This window comes from Vulpes lagopus, chromosome 17 (assembly GCF_018345385.1).
Source record: "Vulpes lagopus strain Blue_001 chromosome 17, ASM1834538v1, whole genome shotgun sequence".
Classification (NCBI taxonomy): domain Eukaryota; kingdom Metazoa; phylum Chordata; class Mammalia; order Carnivora; family Canidae; genus Vulpes; species Vulpes lagopus.
In genome coordinates this window covers 7,413,052-7,435,626 of record NC_054840.1, presented here as the reverse complement: position 1 = coordinate 7,435,626, position 22,575 = coordinate 7,413,052, and the positions used below count along the sequence as shown (strand labels likewise).

The window sequence follows — 22,575 nt, the reverse complement described above, 5'->3', positions numbered from 1 at the left end:
CCTTTGGGCAAAAATTAAACTTCTACCTTATTTAATCAAATATTATTCTGGGTTTCTAATGGAGTGGCCAAACATATAACCTTACTAAGGGATGTCCCCATTTTCTGTGTGTGAGGAGTAGATACTTCTTAATTTTTCTGAAGACTTGAGATCAGGTAACAATAAGAAGCAAAAGAGAGAGGCAATGAGATAGAAATCATGGTCAATGTGATTTCCCAGGAAAAGAAAAGATACTCTGGTAAATCACAGTCTACTGGTTAGAGATACTAGTTACAGAACCAGTCCAAAGAGCTTATTAAGATGAAGAAAGGGACTCTGAAATGCAGGTATGGATGACATGTACTATTCTTAAAAAGAGAATAATCCTTACACTAAGTTTCTAAAATACTGAATTAAACTGTATATCCTACTAAAGCCACTAAACAAGTGACTTCATCATTTTACCCTATAGTACTTCCAATTAACAGTAATAGAAACAGTTTATAAAATTACCTTGGGAAGTTAAATTATCAAATATTTAAAATTTGGCCTAAGATTTTTATTTGAGAGAGACACAGAAAGACAGCGACAGAGATAGCAAAAGAGTGTAAGTAAGGAGGAGAGAGAGAGGAGCAGGTTCCCCGCTGAGGAGGGAGCCCCACAGTGGGTTCAATCCCAGGACCCTGAGATCATAACCTGAACCGAACGCAGACACTTACCAGACTGCACCACCCAGGTGCCCCCAAATTTGGCATATTCTATATAAATATATCTCCACTATGAAACAGATTTATCTTTTTTTACTATATTTACCTTTTAACACTGCGAATTTAAGTGTACAGTGTTAGTTTGATACATTTATGATTGTTGTAGCAATATTTAGCACTTCCATCATCCTCTATCACTTTACATAATTATCCTTTCTTTTTAGTAACTGGGATACTTTTAAGTTTTAGTCTCTAAGCAATATTGTTGTCTATACTCATTATACTATGCATTAGATTGCTATGGCTTATTTACTACTCAATGTATAGATTAATCATCTTTAAGTCTTCCTCTTCTTTACTCTGGTAACTTATCCTATTAAACTACCCTTTGTCTTGTCTTCCATAAATCCTTTCCTTCCTCTTCCCCCACAGTCTACTCTTCACTGTCCCCTCCTAAAGTTATGTGAATATCCTTTGTACATTCATTTCATGGTTCCAGCCTGAAAGGTTCTTCCTGTTTGTTATTGTAAATCTATGTCTTCCCATTCAAGAGCCAGATCAAATCTCATCTCTACAGAAAACTTACCAAACTGGCAATAATCTCAGCCAGGTTAGTTGTTGCTTTTGTTCTGTTCCATTATGATAAGTGTATTCTTTAATCCCCATCACCTATTTCACCCACTTCCCTTCTGCTAACCAGTTTGTTCTCTATGTTAATGGTCTGTTTCTTGGTCTCTTTTTTTCCTTTGTCGTTTGTTTCTTAAACTCACATATGAGTGCGATCATATAGTATTTGTCTTTCTCTAAATTATTTTACTTAGCATTATATTCTCTAGCTCTATCCATGTTGTTGTAATGGCAAGATTTCATTCTATTTTATGGTTAAGTAATATTCCATTATATGTATATATCACATCTTTATCTATTGATCTACTGATGGACACAGGCTGCTTCCATAGTTTGGCTATTGTAAAGAATGCTACAGTAAACACAGGAGTGCATATATCCCTCAGTGTTTTTGTATTTTGGGGGTAAATACCTAATAGTGCTATTAATGGATTGCAGGGTAGTTGTATTTTTAGTTTTTTGAGGGACCTCCACATAAGTTTTCCACAGTGGGTGCACCGGTTTGCATTCTTTTCAAGTGTTCTACAGAAGCAACCATAAAACAAGTAACAGGGGCACCTGAGTGGCTCAGTGGCTGAGCGTCTGCCTTTGGCTTAGGTCGTGATCCTGAGGTCTTGGGATCAAGTCCCACAGGCTCAGGGAGCCTGCTGCTCCTTCTGCCTATGTCTCTGCCTTTCTGTGTCTCTCATAAATAAAATCTTTAAAAAAAAGAAAAATGTAACAAAGTAGCAATAAATACATGTCTATTAATAATTATTTTGAATGTAAATGGACTAACCACTCCAATAAAAAGACATAGGGTAACAGAGTGGATAAAAACACAAGATACATTTATATGCTGCCCACAAGAGACTCATTTCAGACAGAAAGACATACTTTCTTGAAAGTGTGGGGATGGAGAAACATTTATCATGCAAATGCATGTCAAAAGCAAGCTGGCATAGCAATACTTACATCAGACAAAACAGACTTTAAAACAAAGACTGTAAGAAGCGACAAAGGACACTATAATAAAGGGGATAATTCAACAAGAAGATAAAACAATTGTAAATATTTATGCATCCAACGTGGGAGCACCCAAATACATAAAACAGTTAATAAGAAACAGAAAGGATATAATCAACAATTATATAATAATAATAGTAGGGGACTTTAACACCCCACTTCCATCATGGACAGATCATCCAAACAGAAATCAACAAGGAAACAGTGGCTTTGAATGACATATACTCAGAACATTCCATTAACCAGGTTTTTTTTTTTTTTTTAATTGAAATGTAATATTAGTTTCAGGTGCACAACAGAAGCATTCAACAATTATATGCATTATAAAATGCTTGCTACACATGTATTAAATATTAGTCACTATATTCCTTCTGTACTTATTAGCCCTGTGACTTATTTATTTTATAACTGGGAATTTGTACCTTTTAATCTCCTTCACCAATTTCACCCAGCCTCCTAACCGTCCTTTAGAAACCACCAGTTTGTTCTCCATATTTATATATCTATTTCTTTCTATTGTTATTTGTTCACTTGTTTTATTTTCAGATTCCACAAATAAGTGAAATCCTAGGGTATTTGTCTTTATCTGACTTATTTCATTTATCATAATACCCTCTAGGTCCATCCATGTTGTCACAAATTGCAAGATTTCATTCCTTTTTATAGCTGAAATATACTCCTTGCGTATATATACCATATCTTTACTCATTCACCTATTGATGGACACTTAGGTTGTTTCCACATCTTGGCTATTGTAAATAATGTTGCAATAAACATAGGGATGCATATATCTTTTTAAATTAGTGTTTTCATTTCCTTTGGGTAAATACCCAGAAGTGGAATTACTGGATCATATGGCACATCACTTTTAGTTTTCTGAGGAACCTCTATACTATTCTCCAGAGTGGCTCCACCAATTTACATTCCCACCAACAATGTATGAGGGTTCCCTTTCCTCCACATCCTCTCCAACACTTGCTGTTTCTTGTCTTTTTGATACTAGCCATTCTGACTGGCGTGAGGTGATACCTCACTGTGGTTTTAAAACCAAAGTGTAGTTTATTTCAACTGGTTTTAAAACCAGTTTTAATTTCCCAAGTTCTTACCATCTATACAATTCATTTAAAACTTACCATATGATATTCCTTAGTTATCTTAAATTCACTAGTTCCTACTAGATTAAAAGCTCCTCTCAGGTTCTGACACAGTCTAACATACGCTGTATGTCTATTACATTTAAAACCATGAGTATCATGACATATGCTGTGAAGCTTCCTGAGTTTTCCATTTTTCTCCAATGTATACACACAACAGGGCACATCATATATGCTTTTTAGCCTAAAACTTTTACTTATACCCTTTATACACTTCTTGTAGTTAGAAGAAAAAAAATCCCTGTGGGGCATCTGGGTGGCTCAGTCGGTTAAGCATCTGACTCTTGATTTTGGCTCAGGTCATACTCATGCAGTTGTGAGATCCACCCCAAGTCGGGCCCCACATTGAGCATGGAGCCTGCTTGATATTTTCTCTCTTTCAATCTGCCCCTCCCCTCCAAAAAAAAAAAAAGAGAGAAAAAAAATCCCTGCATATTCATCTTTACTACTCTTCAACTCAAATGAAACATTTTTCAGATAAAATTGTACGCACAACTAAAAGTATCCAGGAATTAAATGAAATTAAAGTCCTAACAACAAAAAGCAAAATGTAGACACTGTCTGGATTCTGATTTGAAAAATAACTATAAAAGGATATTTATACAATTTATACAATTCTACAATTAAAAAAATCTCAATATGAACCAAGAACTAGATGACCCCAAGGAATTATTATTAATATTGTTTTGTGTGATATAGCATTATAGTTACATACTAAAATGGATTTCTTTTTTTTTTTTTTTAGAAATTCACAATGAATTATATACCAGTGAAATGAAATGAGGACTATGAATTTTTTTAAAAAACAGAAAGGAGGAGGGAATAAAAGAGAAAGTGAAAAGCAACAGAGAAAGAAAAGGGGGCATGGAGGGAGGAAAACAAAAGGGATAGATGAAGCTACTGTGGCAAAAATAATGTCTGAAATTGGGTAACAATGTTGAGTCTGGGCGAGTGAGGATTCATTATACAATTCTAATTCATGTATGTTTGAAATTTTTAATTGTTAACATTCTTTTAAAGTAAAAAAAAATCAAACTGATCTCAAAAGTTAGCAGTAAAAACCAAATTTTATACTACTATCATACTCTTTGCTGTTCAAATAAAAAGTAAACCAATGATGAATACATTTCAGCAGTTTGTAACTGCCTGACAATGACAGAGGTGCCTTCCTTTTAACAATGAGAAAAACTGTGGGAAAGACTATTTTACCAGCATGCTATTTTGCTTATTTTAGCAAAGTACAGACACATAGTACATGCTCAATACACATGTGAAAATTAATTTCAGATGAAATATACTAAGATATTAAGGATAATTACTTAGCTGTAGATGTTAATTAAATCACTACTATTAGAATTCTGAACACACTAAATGCTATCTGATTAAGTTAAACTGTATCATAATTACAGGGCCATGATCAGAATCAAGAAAAATAAAGTATATCACTTCTGCATTTATTTGTGTTTGCTTTCCTATGGTCTATTTGTATATGACTGATTTTCCTGGAATATTTTACTATTAGACTTTAGTCTAATTTCTGACATTACAAAGATTTAGTGTTATTTTCCTCTTTGAACAAATTTAATCACCTCTTGATTGACAAGTACATCCTTAATACAACTGTAATACCTACCTGACATCAAACATCAGAATATAGAAAGTCTAAAACCAAACAACCCGGAGCTTTAAATTAAACAAACTCAGTAAAGCAGACAATTAAGTCTGCTTAGGGAGAAAGAGAACTGGTTGCTTCAATGCTAAAATTCTAAATTAATTTCATATATAATGGAATTTTTTTCCTCCCACACTCCTTCAAAAGTCAGGTTGACATTATGCAAATTAAAAACATCAATCTTGCTATTTGAATTATTTGGCCATTAAAGGCCTGATTAGCTTTCCATTTACCTCAGTTAAATAATGCATTATATATAGGAATAAGAGTGAATAACTTCCTAGTGTGTGAAAATATATGTAGAATAAAAATCCATATCCTGTTTCAAATGGTAAAAGTCAAAGTTAATTTAAACAGTATTGTAAATAAAATCCACAAACCTTCAGCAATCATGTCTTCCATCTCTGTGTCAGATGAATTATCTGCATGCTTTGCATTATTCTGTAGCTCTGGTTGCACACATACAGAATTTATCACCTGATTATCCAAAAAAGGCCTTTTTTTCACAGGTTGTTCTATTAGCAAAGATGAACGACTCACCTTTAAAACAAAGAATAAAATAATCTTTTAAAAGGCTTTTCAGGGCAGCCGGGTGGCTCCGTGGTTTAGGGCTGCCTTTGGCCCAGAGTGTGATCCTGGGCACCCAGGATTGAGTCCTGCGTCGGGCTCACTGCATGGAGCCTGCTTCTTCCTCTGCCTGTGTCTCTGCCTCTCTCTCTGTCTCTCATGAATAAATAAATAAAATCTATAAATAAATACATACATAAAAGGCTTTTCAAAAATGACTTGGTTAAAAAAAAAAAACAACTCTTGAAATGACTAGTATCTGTGCTAATTTACTTGTTCAACTGATCAGATTCATTAAGTGTTTTTTATTCCTTAAGAAAATTTTAGGCAATCTGGATTATCAACAGTTTGTATTTCAAGTCATCAGCAATATGAATGCTTCAAAATCTCTGTCAAATGGAACCTAGTGTCCTAGTTTAGGGAAGTAGTTAAAAAAAAGTCTTTAAAAATCAGTAATAGGGATGCCTAGATGGCACAGTCAGTTAGGCTTCCAACTCTTTGTTTTGGCTCAGGTCATGATCTCAGGGTCCATGAGATTAGACTGAGCCCTGCATTGGGCTCTGAACTCTTGCAGAGTCTGCCTGTGACTCTCTCTCTCTCTCTCCCTCAACCCCTTCCACACTTGTCCCACCACCACCACCCCATGCTCACTTGTGTGGTCTCTGAAATAAACGAATCTTTTTAAAAATAAATAAATAATTAAAACCAGTAATAAATTTTGATTAGTCAGTATCCTTATTTTTTTTCTGCAAGAACTTTTAAGATTTTTCATTCATTCATTCATTCATTCATTCATTCATTCATTCATGATAGTCACAGAGAGAGAGGCAGAGACATAGGCAGAGGGAGAAGCAGGCTCCATGCACCCGGAGCCCGACGTGGGATTCGATCCCGGGTCTCCAGGATCGCGCCCTGGGCCAAAGGCAGGCGCTAAGCCACTGCGACACCCAGGGATCCCAAGATTTATTTTTCATGTACAAAGCTTTTTACTTGCAGCAATGTCTCCTCAGGACAGATCATTATTGTATGTATTCTAAAGATAAGTGAATTAATGTTCTAAGTATTTAAGTGATTTCTTTACAAAAGCAGAATCAGGACTAGAACTCAGTCTCCTGACTCCTAGTTCAGCAACCTAATCCACGATAACACAAAAATGAATAGATAAATCCTCAAACATTAACATGAAAATCAGTAACAAAATATTCATATGTTCAATATACTTGGTTAAGTCATAAATGCTACTAACTTTAAAAATGTTTTCAGTACAAACAATCCAGACCGAAAATATTTACTCATTTGCTAGTGAACTGTCAGCTAATCTGAAACAGAACCTCCTATTTAAGAATGCTGGTTAAGTCTCCCATATCTGCCATACATAGTGAACAATACAGCTCACTATAAACTTCTCCATTTAACTTTAGAGAATAATCACCCAACTTTTAAATTTTGTTCATTTCAGTTAGTATATTTACTATGCCTCAAGTAAAATTTACAAAAGCTATTGCTGAAGAAACTGTAATACACTCAGTGCTGCTAAGAGTTCCCACTTCTGGTGTGTGAATATATTTAAATAATCTTTCCAGGAGCACCTGGGTGGCTCAGTAAGAAGGGCATGTGACTCTTGATCCTGGTGTTGTGAGTTTGAGCCCCACACTGGGTGTAGAGATTACTTAAAAATAAAATCTTTAAAAATAAAAATAAAGCAAATAAATAACCTTTCCAGAAAATAATTTGGCAATATATATCATGAGCCTTACGAATACATATGTAATATGATTCAATATCTGTGCCTCTAAGAATTTGTGCTAAAGAAATGATCAAGTATGGAAGCCTAAAGTGTCCAACAATGCAAAGATCCCGTAAATTATGACTGCCCATAAAGTGGAGTATTATGTAACCTTTCAAAATGTTTCCAAAGTACTATTAATCATATGAAAAAACAAAAGCTCTAGATGCACTGAAAGAAGAACTATATGTATGATAATCTTGATCATATGAAATATATATGTAAAAAAATATACATTGTGGTATTACTGAGGATTATTTGCTCTGTATATTTCCCATATTTTCCATTCAAAATAATATATTATTAATTTTGTAATCAGAAAAAAGTTGTAATTGTCACTAGTGATTATTAATAATAGCAGCTATGGGTATCAAGTGCCAGGCACTGCACAAAACAATATTTGCACATATAATCCTCACAACAACCCTAAGAGCAAAGTATCATCTCTACTTGCCAGATGAGCAAAAATGAAGATCAAAAAGTTGAGTGACTTAACAAAGGTTATGTATGCAACACTGCCACAATCCAAACCCTGAGGAGCAGGGGAAAAAGACTATTGCTCCACTATCAGAATTCTTATAGGAGATCCAAATTTAAAATACAGTTAGGGCAGCCCCAGTGGCGCAGCGGTTTAGCGCCACCTGCAGCCTGGGGTGTGATCCTAGAGATCCAGGATCAAGTCCTACATTGGGCTCCTTGCATGGAGCCTGCTTCTCCCTCTGCCTGTGTCTCTGCGTCTCTCTCTCTCTGTGTGTGTCTCTCATGAATAAATAAATAAAATCTTAAAAAAATAAAAATAAAATACACAGTTAACTGAAGGCAAAGGCAAAGGCAAATGATGAAGCAACCCATTAACACAATGCAAGATCTTCACCAGCCATGAATCTAAAACACCTGGTATGATTCAAAGGCTTCTGAAATGAATTCTTTGGTTGTCTTAGATTTTGCTTTGACTTTGGCCACTTGCCTTTATTTTCTAAGGAAAAATGTTCATCTCTAGATACTAGCATATAAATTATGTACAGCTAGTCTCAACTTACAAGAATTTCAGTGATAGAAATAGCACTTCCATTTTGAAGTGAAGATTTTAAGGCATTTTTAAAATCTGACTGAGGACTGAGATTTTTTTTTTTCATGTTTGGAACTTTTTTTTTATAAATTTATTTTTTATTGGTGTTCAATTTGCCAACATAAAGAATAACACCCAGTGCTCATCCCATCAAGTGCCCCCCTCAGTGCCCGTCACCCAGTCATACCCACCCCCCCTAGCTCGTTTCCCATAGTTAGGAGTCTCTCATGTTCTCTCTCCGTTTCTGATATTTCCCACTCATTTTTTCTCCTTTCCCCTTTATTCCCTTTCGCTATTTTTTATATTCCCCAAATGAATGAGACCATATAATGTTTAGGACTGAGATTTAAGAATGAAAAAAATCTATCTGCTAATTGTAAACTATCAACTTGGTAACTTCAGAAGTATTAGGTCATTGGGAAGTTATTTTGCACACTCAAGTTAAAATTCTCAAAGCATCACATTATATAAGAAATACCATTTCTAAAAAATAATGCATTTTAGTGCCCTTAAAAAGAAAAAATTTATTTCACTGGAGTACACTTCCAGTGATCTTTAAAATTATAAAACTGATATCCTTAATATCTTGAAAACGTGTTCCTTTGTTTATATATAGCTAGCATAAAAATTCCAGAAATATATTTGGAATTACATAAAGAGTACAGAGAGAAATTCTATATAAGGGATTGACAACTTTTTTGAAAAAATTGTAAGCATTTTATTAAAGAACAATACACCACAATTAAAGATAATGCTACATGGAATAATTTTAAAAATACAAATTTGCTTACTACTTACAGGAAATGGCTCCAATCCCTCCTGAATCACAAAGCCTTCAATGACATGGGTTAAGATCTGTGGTTTAACAATAGCCTGTGGAGGTTTGTTTTCTATATTGGGAATGCTACTGGGCACCGATGTACTATTACTCCTCGTTGTAGCAGCTGGAAGTAAGAGTGGAGGTGGAGGAACAGAAACATGTGAAGGATCTGAAGGAGATTTAATTACTGAAGCACTGACTGATGCCACAGCAGGTAATTCCACTTGCTCTGGAAAAAAAGTCATTTTTTTTTATCTTTAGCATTCTGTGTAGGCAAATATGAAAAAAGAATCACAAAAAAACATTAATAACAGTAACAGTCCACACCTGTGCTTTAAAACATCATTCTAAGAACTTTATATTTAATTTCATTTAATCTTAGGAGATAGAAGCCACTATTATCCCCTCTTTACAGGAGGGGATAACTTGCCCAAAGTGATCATTCCAATCTTGGTTAAAAAGAACTGTCCCATAAGACATGAAAGTGTTTTAGAACATCATTAAGAATAATTGTGAATGTTGTTGCTTTTTAAAAAAGTTTCAAGCTACAAATATTAAATTCCCTATGTTCCTATTTATATATTCCAGATGACATGGAGGAAAAAGTACTTTGAAAGTACACTTAAATAAAAAAGGAGCATAAAATCCATAGAATAAGTACAGATTTTTTAAAGGATTACACAACACCACCTTTATTTCAAGTAGTAAGGCCATGCACAATTTTTCTTTAACAACTCTTCAGTGGCCCTGTGTATGTCAATTTGGGGGAACATTTTAGTATCAGGCAATTGTAAAATATTGGGTTGGATCACTGTGATTCCTCCCCCTTCAAACGCTGAAGACCGCAATAAGACTCCATAGCCTGTAATCAACTTTACCTACCCATATAATAGCACCAAACCGGGACACCTGGATGGCTCAGCGGTTTAGCGCCTGCCTTCTGCCCAGGGCATGATCCCGGGGTCTAGGGATCGAGCCCATGTCAGCTCCCTGCATGGAGGCTGCTTCTCCCTCTGCCTGTGTCTCTGCCTCTCTCTGTGTCTCTCATGAATAAGTAAATAAAATGTTAAAAAAAAAAAAAAAAAAAGCATCAAACCTTTACCGACTGTACTAAAGTAGAAAGATAGAACCAGATGGCAGCTAAAAATATATGTGAGGACAGATGTCTAAGAAAAATAACAAAGAGCTCATGTGTAAAGATAACAGTACAACTTACTGAGCACTTCACATGCCAGGTACCGTATAAATGCCTCACATGTTGTAACTCATTTAACCCTCAAAACTACCCCAAGAGTAGGCAGTACTGTTATCTCCATTTCATAGTGTGGAAACAAAAAGATAAAGTAACTTGCTGGAGGGCACACACCTAACTAGGTAATGGAGCTGTGATAGTAACCTAGAGAGTCAGTTCTTGAGACAAGGCTCTAAATTGCTATGGTAATTCCTCTCCACTAGTATAAAAAGGGTTGACACCACTACCGAAGATGCTCAAAATCTTAGGTAGAGAAGAATAGGAATCCCTAGAGAATAAAAATTTCAGCTAACAAAATAGTGTAGTTATTATCTGTATAATCTCAGAAACGGAAAAGCTCTAACAATTCACACAAACACCAATGTGATTAATATAATATTGCTTATCATAGCATTATTATAAGCCATTTATTAACCTAGTTCCACTAAATAATCCACCAAGATAAACTGCACTGGAAAACCAGTTTAAAATTACACAATCCCTCATTAAAAACTAAGTAAGAAAGTCAACAGAAAATGCTCGTTTGCTGATTTCAGGGAATAAACACAACATTGTACACACACATTACCAGACTGAGGAACTCCAGGAAAATCCTATCCCACATACCAAATCGTCACATCTACTCCTAGAGAGATAAAAATTATAAAATTCTAAAGCGGGACTGAAAGGTATTTTTTCTGCTTAAAGGAAAATATAAATCTATGAGGTACTGAAAAATAAGATAAAATCTTTATGTCCCTTACAGACTTATAGATACTTGTTACTTTAGAAATATAAAGCTGCCTTGGGACACCTGGGTGGCTCAGTTAAGCCTCTGACTCTTGATTTCAGCTCTTGATTTTCAGCTCATGATCTCGGGGTTGTGAAATCAAGCCCCATGTTGGGCTCCCGGCTCAGCACGGAGTCCACTTGAGATTCTTTCCTTCTCCTCCTTTCTCTGCCCCTCCCAACCACCTTGCTTGAGCTCTCTCTCCCTCTAAAATAAATAAATGAAAGCTCTAAAAATATTTATATAAAGCTGCATTAAGTATAATATGGTTTGTTAAGAAAATACCGGCTTGGCGTATGCTCTAATTAATTTTTAGATCATACATACAAATGCGCCCATCTTTTAACACCCTAAATGTTTTTAATACTAGAGCTGTTGGGACACCTGGGTGGCTCAGCAGTTGAGCACCTGCCTTTCACCCAGGGCGTGACCTTGGAGTCCCGGGATCGAGTCCCCACACTGGGCTCCCTGCATGGAGCCTGCTTCTCTCTCTGCCTGAGTCTCTGCCTCTCTTTCTCTCTCTCTCTGTGTCTCTCATGAATAAATAAACAAAATCTTTAAAAACAAACCAAAAAAAAAAAAAAAAAACTAGAGCTGTAAGTTACTGACTTCTGAAGAAGCTAATAGCTATTACTTGCCAATATATAATCAGCTGTTAAAACATGTGAGAAACACTGATGTATTACAGTAGAACAAAAACACAATTTTACACTCTCTAGATTTAAGATAACTGTGAAAGAAAACACAACTGATAGAACTTTGCCACAGGGTACTCTCTACCTATTCAAAGACTCATTTTCTGAGTAAGATCTATGAGCTTTTTCCACCTTTTTTTATGGCTGCTTTTTACTTTTAAGGAATTTTTAGAGACTTATGAAAACTGAATGCTGGATGGAAACAAATCCCTTTATGTTCGCAGGTCAGTTTATTTCGTGATTTGATGAGATATTCTAAGAATCAACCTGTGCTTGCTTTCCCCCCTCATATACACTGCAGAAGACTAATTAGTATGAAATAAGTTATAGGAAGATTCAGAAGTTTACACTATACTCAGGCAATTTAGCCAGAGGGATATGATTGACAGGATCTTGAACTGTATTCTTGAGGAAAAAAATGTGAAGATGTTTTTGTGTTCCAATATTTCAGAAGCATTCAAATTTTCTTCGCATTACTATTACTAATGCTTTTTAGGTAACTAAATCATAGTCACAATGCAAGGTTAGTATTTAATTAAACTTTTATTTCTGCCTTTAAATCAAACTTCGGGACAGCAGCGCCATGGCGGTAGGCAAGAACAAGCGCCTTACGAAAGGCGGCAAAAAGGGAGCCAAGAAGAAAGTGGTTGATCCATTTTCTAAGAAAGATTGGTATGATGTGAAAGCGCCAGCTATGTTCAATATAAGAAATATTGGAAAAACACTAGTCACAAGAACTCAAGGAACCAAAATTGCGTCTGATGGTCTCAAGGGTCGCGTTTTTGAAGTTAGCCTTGCTGATCTGCAGAATGATGAAGTTGCATTTAGGAAATTCAAGCTAATCACTGAGGATGTGCAGGGCAAAAACTGCCTGACTAATTTTCCATGGCATGGAACTTACCCGTGACAAAATGTGCTCCATGGTCAAAAACTGGCAGACCATGATTGAAGCTCATGTTGATGTAAAGACTACCGATGGTTATTTGCTTCATCTATTTTGTGTTGGTTTTACTAAAAAACGCAATAATCAGATTCGGAAGACCTCTTACGCTCAGCACCAACAGGTCCGCCAAATCCGGGAAAAGATGATGGAAATCATGACCCGAGAGGTGCAAACAAATGACTTGAAAGAAGTGGTCAAGGGATCCCTGGGTGGCGCAGCGGTTTGGCGCCTGCCTTTGGCCCAGGGCGCGATCCTGGAGACCCGGGATCGAATCCCACATCGGGCTCCCGGTGCATGGAGCCTGCTTCTCCCTCTGCCTATGCCTCTGCCTCTGCCTCTCTCTCTCTCTCTGTGACTATCATAAAAAAAAAAAAAAAAAAAGAAGTGGTCAATAAATTGATTCCAGACAGCATCGGAAAAGATATAGAAAAAGCTTGTCAGTCTATTTATCCACTCCATGATGTTTTTGTTAGAAAAGTAAAAATGCTGAAGAAGCCCAAGTTTGAATTGGGAAAACTCATGGAGCTTCATGGTGAAGGTAGTAGTTCTGGAAAAGATACAGGGGATGAGATCGGTGCTAAAGTTGAACGAGCTGATGGATATGAACCACCAGTCCAAGAATCTGTTTAAAATTCAGACATTTAATGGTGACAAATAAAAACATATTTGTGATGTTTAAAAAATAATAATAATTAATAAATAAATCAAACTTCGGGAACATTAAATCCATTTTCAGTGTAGAGAAACTAAAAGATTTAATACTACAGATTTGCCTAAATCTACCTTTTGTGGTATGATTATAAATAAACACAGGCAGTACTACTAAACTTGTCAAATATTTTGCATAATTTTATTTGACTAGACATTTTCTATTTTTCAGGAGGGAGAAAATATTGGAAGAAAACTGTTTTTCCCCTTCTGTGCTTTCAAGAGAGTCACACTGATAGGGAATAAAATCAGAGAGAAGGGAAGGGTTAGAGCAGTGGCACACTTGAAAAAAGAGGGAGGACAAGGGTAGCTTTGGTAGCAAAGTCAGTGACTGATTACAATTTGTTTCCATCAGGTGACAGTGGCTCTTGTTTACTGTAAATAATTACAAGGGCCATGAGATGTTCTAGAGAACTGAATACTTACATGGAAGACTGAATCAGATTAGTATTATCTAATGGTCAGGGTCAGCAAGCTTTCTCTAAAGGGTCATATGGGCTTTGCAACTACTCTTCTTTGCCACAGCAATACAGAAGTAAACATAGATAATATTTGAACAGGTGAATGCAGCTGTGTTATACAGAATTTTATTTATGGACACTGAAATTTGAATTCTGCATATTTTTCTCACATGGCATGAAATATTACTCTTTTGATTTTCTTCAACCATTCAAAAATTGAAAAACCATCCTCAGCTCATGAGCCATGTAAAAACAGCAGGAAAGATTTAAAGCATGAGCTAGTCTGCCAACCCCAATCTAAATAAATTATTTATAAATTTTTCAAAAATCTAACAGTCGGTAGAGCATGCAGCTCTCAGGGTCATGAGTTCGAGCCCCATGTTTAAAGAAGAAAAAAAAGATGTCTCTAGTAAGAATTAGTGAAGTTTAAGAACTGTCTGAGAAAGAACACTTTTAAAAACATCCTCAGCCTGGATCACAAGCAATTATGAGGCATCTCAGATAGGACTCAACATGCTTTGTGATTTCTGGTAAGTGTAACTAAAATCTTTTAATAGAACTCTGATTTATTCTAATTTTTAAGCTTAGAAATAGCTTGACATATGAATCTGAATGAGCATATAAAATGTATCTGTGCAAACCACTAAAACCTACAAAGCTATTTTTTTTTCAAAGCTATTTTTTTAAAGATTTTATTTATTTATTCATGAGAGACACACAGAGAGAAAGGCAGAGACACAGGCAGAGGGAGAAGCAGGCTCCATGCAGGGAGCCCAACATGGGACTCGATCCCTGGTATCCAGGATTATGCCCTGGGCTGAAGGCGGCGCTAAACCACTGAGCCACCCGGGCTGCCCTAAAGTATGTTTTTTTATTTCGGTGGTTCTTCAATAACTCTTTTAATTGTTCCTCGTTAAAAAAAAATCGAGTTCTATTAATATTTTGCTGCAATTACAGAAAAAATCAGTTTAATACCATTTCCAGTTATTAAACTTCACTAACTTTACTAAACTGTATTACTAACAATAGAAAATTCCCCAAAATTTAGGTATATCCTCACCTAACAAAGGGTGCTCAGAAGTTAAATCTTCTCTCCCCACAGTTATAGCTGCTGGGGACAGTGTGGGGGGTGGTGGGGTTCTGTCCATCCGGACACATTCATCTGACTCTTCCGGCATTTCTTCTTCACACACATCTTCTACTTGATAAACCTGCAATGACAAACCACACTGCCTTATTAACATGTTTCTAAAAATACATTTACTAAGGTGTTCCTAAGTTAATTGAAAAAAACATAAATTCTAAGTGTTTTAAATTTTAAAAAGGCAAAATGATTATTTGACAGGTTGAAAAAAAAAAAACTTTAAAAAAGTTCAAACGAAGTTTTTCATAATGTTTGACAATATTTTACTAAAAGCAAGTTATGGATCAATATCTAAGCTACAAATTACTAAAGTTTCCAAAAAGGTGACCATCAAGTCAGAACATATTTTTAATTTTGAGAGTTAAAAAATTTTTTTTGATCTTATAAATTCAAATAACTATTTGGAGAATTTACTATTGATCCTATTAAATTCAACTGAAATAAATACTATTATTTCTCACAAGCACACTAAGTAAATCTCCGAAATGACATATCTCAGGAGCTGCTTAAAGGATGACACCCCAGGCCCTTCTTCATTATGCTTATGTGAACTAAAGATTAAATTATGAAAAGTAATATCTGGAAACATACAAAAAAGATATGCAATTATATCTTTAATTCTTTAATCTTCTGATCTACTCAAGAATCGAATTAGCTTCTATAAGCTAGCATCAGGTAACCAGAAAATATATGTCCTTAAAACATATACACACCCCTCCTAATCCATTTGACACATTATTTTTAGTTCTTTAATATTGTTCCATACTTATAAAATTTTTAAGTCTTTAACCTAACAGCCTTGTTAACTAATGCTAAGGAGCATACGTAAGACTAAAAGATGAATTCAATCTGAGAAGGTACTATGTAACTAAAAATAACTTACTAATTTTTCATGAAACTTAAGACCGAGTTTTCAAAGTCCACTTTTAGACTATTTTGTCATCATTATTTAACCATTATTTCTGGAAAATGACAGGTTACTAAAAACAAAGCCACAAAGCAATTCCCTTCCTTTCTTATAATACAAAACTTATCACTTAAATTTGCAAAAGGTCCTTTTTTTTTTTTTTTTGCAAAAGGTCCTGAGTTTTATTTAAGACTACTTACCTAAATTGATTAATATTTCTAATAAATATTAAAAAAACCTTTCAACAACATTCACAAAAAACTTTGTGATATTTAATATTGTATTTGTAATCAAACTACTGAAAAAGTTTGAAGTATATAAAAGCTAAATATAAAAATGATCAAGATTTTTAAAACCAGAATAAACCATGTTATAAAAATGACTATCAAGTTTCATCTACAAAGACACCTAGCTAGCAGAAGTGAGTTTAAAAAAAAAAAAAAACCAGGGCAGCCCCAGTGGCACAGCGGTTTAGTGCCGCCTGCAGCCCAGGGCCTGATCCTGGAGACCCAGGATCGAGTCCGACATCGGGCTCCCTGTGTGGAGCCTGCTTCTCCCTCTGCCTGTGTCTCTGCCTCTCTCTCTGTGTGTGTGTCTCTCATGAATAAATAAATAAAATCTTTAAAAAATAACTAAATAAATAAAAATAAAAAATAAATAAACAAAAACCTAACTTTCCAAGCCTGTTAATATCTTTAAAAAGAATGTCTTTTTAAAATTTTAAAAATCCTTAAAAAATTTTAAAAATATTCCAGTTACTGATACTTTTATACCAAATATAATATCCAGAACTGTGATCTGAATCAACTACATAGGCTACATTTTTAAAAGTTATTTGCTCCCAACCCTGCACCTCTTTTTTTTGTTTTGTTTTAAGATTTTATTTATTTATTCATGGGAGACCCAGAGAGAGAGAGAGAGGCAGAGACACAGGCAGAGGGAGAAGCAGGCTCCATGCAGGGAGCCCGACGTGGACTCAATCCGGGTCTCTAAGATCAAGCCCTGGGCTGAAGGCGACACTAAACCGCAGAGCCACCTGGGCTGCCCAATATTATCTTTTCTTAAAATGTTGAAATTCTCTCTTTAATTATTAATGCTGTCACAAGTTTTTCAAACACCTATTACAGTATCTCTTAAGGAATCAAAGTTTGATCATGCATAGAACTCTGGCTTTTAAAAAATAATAAAAGTGGGTAGCTGGGTGGCTCAGTTGGTTAAGTATCTGCCTTTGGCTCAGGTCATGATCCCAGAGGCCTGGGATCAAGTCCCTCATCAGGCTCCCTGCTCAGCCGGGAGTCTGCTTCTCCCTCTGTGCCTCCCCCCTGCTTGTGCTCTCCCCTTCTCTCTTCTCTAATAAATAAAATCTTTTAAAAATAATAAAATAAATAAAAATTTAATGAAAGAGTTTTAAAGGATAAAAAAGTCGTATCATAAACAGCATATTCTAAAATAATCCATCATAGAATATTACAAAATTCTTGTCTTTCTTTATAGGTAAGCCTAACTACACATACTTTCTTTCAAATTTGCTATGTAATGGCAAAATAAGTTAATAAAAGAAATAGGCAAAAACTGATCTGTCACAGACATCTGGCACCATCAGCACAAAAAATCTAAGTGCAACAACTAAAATACTGCATACAGCAAAGGAATGGAGGTTTTACTCACAAGATCATTAGGAAACTGCACAACACAATTTCTGTTTAGCTCATAACTACTACTCTAAAACTAGCAATGACTGCCAAACTTACCTCAATAAAATACATTAGTCCCATCTGTCTCCCTTCCCTAAACAAACTGTAGAACATTAGTTCTAAATTATCTATTCTCACATATCTTACTTATCATACCCAAATGTCACTGAAAAATTTTAGTTTTATAAATGCATCTTTTATAAATGTATTTTTAAGTATACTTTTACTTTGATAATTCATATGGAATCTTTTAAAATTTCACATCTCTTAAGAAGTAAAAAGATATTACTATATATATACTATACTACATTTAAATATTTGAAACAACCAGGTAATTGTGAAAAAATGTGCAATTCATGAAAGAACATGATTTGATTAAAACAATAATAAGATGTGATCAAGAGTAATAAAAGTAAAACATAGTAACTTAATAGACTATGGTACTCAAAGAAAGATAAAAGGCAAGAAAGATAACATAGGAATATCTATAGCAAGTATGACCACACCAGTGACAGAAAAAGTTACTATTTTTCATGGGGGGGAAAAAACTTCCAAAAATTGGATAACATAAATTTAAAAAATTTTTTTAAGGGAAGACTGAAGTAACAACGTAAGAACTTAAATTTTTTATCTTTAAAATTTCTCCTAATGTAAACAATTAGAAAATTAGAAGGCATACAAAGAAATTTTACTTTTTACTTATTAAAACCCAATTCACTGAACTAGAAATAGAAATTTAAATTTGATTTCTTTGAAATTACTGTACACTTTGAAGCCTATGTTTTTATGTTATAATATCCACTGTAAATTTTTCAAAAATCTAAAAGATATAGAGACATGGGAATTGAATGACAAATTTATTTCTAAATGCTCATTGTTATTTCTATTGAGCTGCTTTTAAATAAAAGTAAGTTAAAAGTGGAACTCAATCCCTTTATACCTATTAATAACATCAGTGAGGATGATAAGAATATCTACAAATTTGCAACCTGAAAACCAAAATGTTTCTCATTAAGGAAAGACTTTGAAATTCCTTTCTGAGTTAATGATTATTAATTTTTAAGTGATAAAATCTTTTCAGTGAAATTTAGTATGAAATCTCCTTTGAGAAAACTGTTTTCCTCAGTTACAAATTATTAATTTGATCATTCTGCCTAAACATTTAGAGATCTTATTTCAATTTTTATTGTAAATTATTTTACAAATTTAAAAAGTCTTTTAGAGAATTAAAAAAAAAAAGTTCTTCAAGCTAATTTTCTTTTCCAGGCAACATGTACCATTGCTAGAGGTGTATTCTGATAAACTGCACCATGATCCCAATTATGCAGAACTTTTACTCCACTCAATGGATTTTTTCATTCTTGTATTCAATTTATCCACTCAATTTTGTTAGCTTTTTAAATGAGAAATATTTAAAGTAATATTTTTTCTTCATAGAAATTTAAAAATCAGAAGTTTAAGAATACTAAAAGATGGTCTATAATGTTTTTTGCAAAGCTGGATTCTTTCTTAATTTTTTTTTTCTACAAAATCTAATTTTACCCCCAAATTACATCATATAAGCATACCTCACCTTGAAACCAAAGCCCCTACTGGCCCAGGACTTCAGAATGCACACAACCAAAAAGGTTAGGTAGATAAACCATACGTTTAAGAACATAACAAGCCAACAGAAGGGATCTATGAAGGATAATCACCTTAAGAGAAAAAACTTTGTGCAGATGACACTGGTTCAAATGCATTCCCTTGGGGAAAAAAAATCAACTCTGTAAAGATAGCAGATGGATTTGTTTAAATAGTAATAAAATTAACGAGGGACTTTAATAACCATCACAAATTATCAAGCATGCAACCATACTACAACAAATGGCTTTTTTTTTTTTTTTGCCCATACAGCATGTTTGTCAGACACTGACAGATGGAAATTCCAAGCTTTTTAAATTCATAGGCATTTAGATCTAGCAATACAACATAATGTGGAAGAAAATAGTTTTTACTTTCAGTTCAGCAAGAAAGTCAAAGAGCGTCCAAGGGCTTACCACTGGTGGATCAACAGGTGCTGGTGGTTGTACTTGTAGGTTTACCGCAACAGTCTGTGGAGGAGGAAGGGTCTGAAATGGCAACTGGACCAAAGCTTCTGCAGCTGGAAGCTCCTCTTCTGACACCAAAGCATTCTGTACCAAAACCTGGCCCTGGGACAGAATTTCAGGCTGCACTTGTAAAGACTGCATAGACTGCAAGGGCAGTGGTGGAATCTGAGCTGGAGGAGATGCCGACATCTGCGGAGGGGTTGCGATTGGAATTGGAGAGGACTGCAGGGCTGAATATTGCTGGTGTGATGTTGGAGACACAATCTGCTGACCTGGGGACACCAAAGTGGACTGCTGAACTGGGCCAATGTGTACAACAGGGGAAGCTGGAAGTGGAAGATGGGATGGAAGATTCAGCTGTGCTGTAGGCTGCACCTGATTAGCAGTGGACTGCTGCAGGTTTGGCCCTGGCTGGAGAGCTGATGACACAAGCGAGTGTGGCTGAATAAGTGCTTGTGGATGAATAATTATAGTAGGAGACTGACTTGGTGAATGAGGCGGTGGAGGAGACACCACTACAGACTGCTGTGCTGACTGGGACTGGCTAGGAGACATTGTCAAAGGAGGGGGATGGCTCTGAATTGGTGAACAATGTTGTGACTGGGCATTACTAGGAGCTGGAGGAAGGCCATGGTTTTGGAGTGGCATACAGTGCTGGGATGGGGGTGGGTCTTGAGTTGGATTTTGAAGTGTGATTGGCTGAATTTGCTGTTGTTGCTGTTGTAATATCAGCTGATGATGGGAAACCTTGGGAGGTGGTGAATGAAGAGGAATCTGCTGATGTTTTATTAGAGGATGAGGCTGAATTGGAGGATATGAAGCTGCGAGAGAAAAAAATGACAATTAGTATTTTTTTCCAAAAACAACATAGAAACTTCTAAAAATATCTAAAGAAGGAAAGTTTTCACATCAGAAGGTCATAATCATCAGAAATCTATTATAAGTCTTCCAAACAAGAGTGATTAGAAAATGTAATGACAAACAACTTTTCCTTGGAAAACTAGAACAATTTCATGAAATAAAATGTATCGTGATAAGCTCCAAAAGAAAAAACTGCCTAAAACAATTGATTCATGAATCTGAAACATGATTTATTCTTACTAAATTTTAGAGGTCACCAGAGTATCTGCATTAACTTTTAACAGTTTTTCCACAGAATTCCTCCTTTGGGGAGAAGGAGTATCAGTGAACAAATATTATCTATAAAAATAACTTTGAAATCATAAAAATGCAGTATCAGAATGCATAAAGATCTCACACTTTCTAATCTATGTCTAAATATTCTTCCAAGAGTCAATGTAATTATTTATAAACCTTCTCAAGTAAGTTTCCAAATTTGAGCCAAGATGAAAAGTTGGTATTATTTGACCCAGAAAGAGAAAAATTAACTTGTTTAACAAGTTAATTTAGCTAAGCAAAACACATGTGTGAATTCTATAGCACTGTTCTATAATCATTATAACTAACAAAATTTCAGGGGCCATTCCAAATCCAGGAGAGCACTAATTTTGCTTGCAGAGAGAATGAGGCAATCAGAAGTCCATGCTGATTATAAAGGATCTTGTTTTACTTCTCCTCCCTAACCCCCCCCCAAAAAAAAACAACAAAAACAAAAAATCCTACAGCAATCCATACATGTCCATTTTCTCCACAAAGGAGTCACACACAACAGAGATTTTATATAGAAGAATTAGCAAAATCAAGTAGTATATAGTTGTCCCATCATTATGCCTCTTCTGCATACTAGTGCCTATGTTTACACAGAGAAGATGCTGGTGAAATCCTCCCTAAATAAAAATGGAAATGGGGTTCACTAGAAGGTAAGTTGAAAAGATTGCTTAATATCTTACAAAGGCTATATGCATTTAAAATAGGTCTAGAGAGATGGCACATTTTTTTCTTAATCTCAGAATAAGATGATAAAGGCTATAACATCTTGCATCTATTTTTATATTTAACCACATTTGTGAAAAAGGCCTTATAAAAACTTGTAACAACTTTTTTTTAAGATTCTTACACTTGGTTATCATTTAAAATTTTGGAGATCCTTTAAGGAAATTAACATCTGATTAACATCTCAAAAGAGGCATTTAGAAGTTAAAAAAAATACCCACAAATTGTATTTTTTTAAAAAATGGAAATTAAGTCTAAAATTTCACCTAATAAAGTAATTTTCACATAACTAGACTAGCACTTCAAACTAAGACTGAAAATTTTATGCTAGCACTTTATAAAGACTCTATATTATAAAGCATTCAACAAAATCTTAGAATTCTAGAATGTCTTTCCTCCAAAGGGTTCAAGGTGCTTTCACATTTCTCTCACTTGTTTTCACAAAATGCCTGGAGTAGGTTAGTATTATTTTTCCTCTATAGGGAAATAGAGTTTTTGCCAGCATGGCAGCAAAAGCCCACTTTAATTCAATTTTTAAGGTATAATTAAAATTTACCATATTCTTGAACATACAGTGGATATCATATTCATGTGAATAAAAATTCTCAACTCAAGTAAGCAATCTTTTTTTAT

At 34.9% G+C, this 22,575-nt stretch overlaps 1 protein-coding gene and 1 pseudogene across 5 annotated transcripts in view; one reads left to right on the top strand and one right to left on the bottom strand.

The window, feature by feature from the left end:
- The window catches only part of PHC3 (polyhomeotic homolog 3), a 73,276-nt gene that overhangs the window by 12,430 nt on the left and 38,271 nt on the right, over positions 1-22,575 (bottom strand). For 4 of the 5 annotated variants that reach the window (XR_005984286.1, XR_005984285.1, XM_041731943.1 and 1 more), the window contains exons 8-12: positions 19,999-20,870; positions 19,657-19,704; positions 15,275-15,425; positions 9,365-9,615; positions 5,525-5,684 (exon numbers count right to left, since the gene is read on the bottom strand). Coding sequence is in view for 3 of the 5 variants with exons in the window: in XM_041731943.1 (XP_041587877.1) it covers positions 5,525-5,684; positions 9,365-9,615; positions 15,275-15,425; positions 19,657-19,704; positions 19,999-20,870 (1,482 nt within the window). In the remaining 2 variants the exon portion in view is untranslated. The remainder of the gene's footprint in view (positions 1-5,524; positions 5,685-9,364; positions 9,616-15,274; positions 15,426-19,656; positions 19,705-19,998; positions 20,871-22,575) is intronic. The other variant, XM_041731944.1, reaches the window with a different exon arrangement.
- Positions 12,668-13,690, top strand: LOC121477544 (annotated as a pseudogene).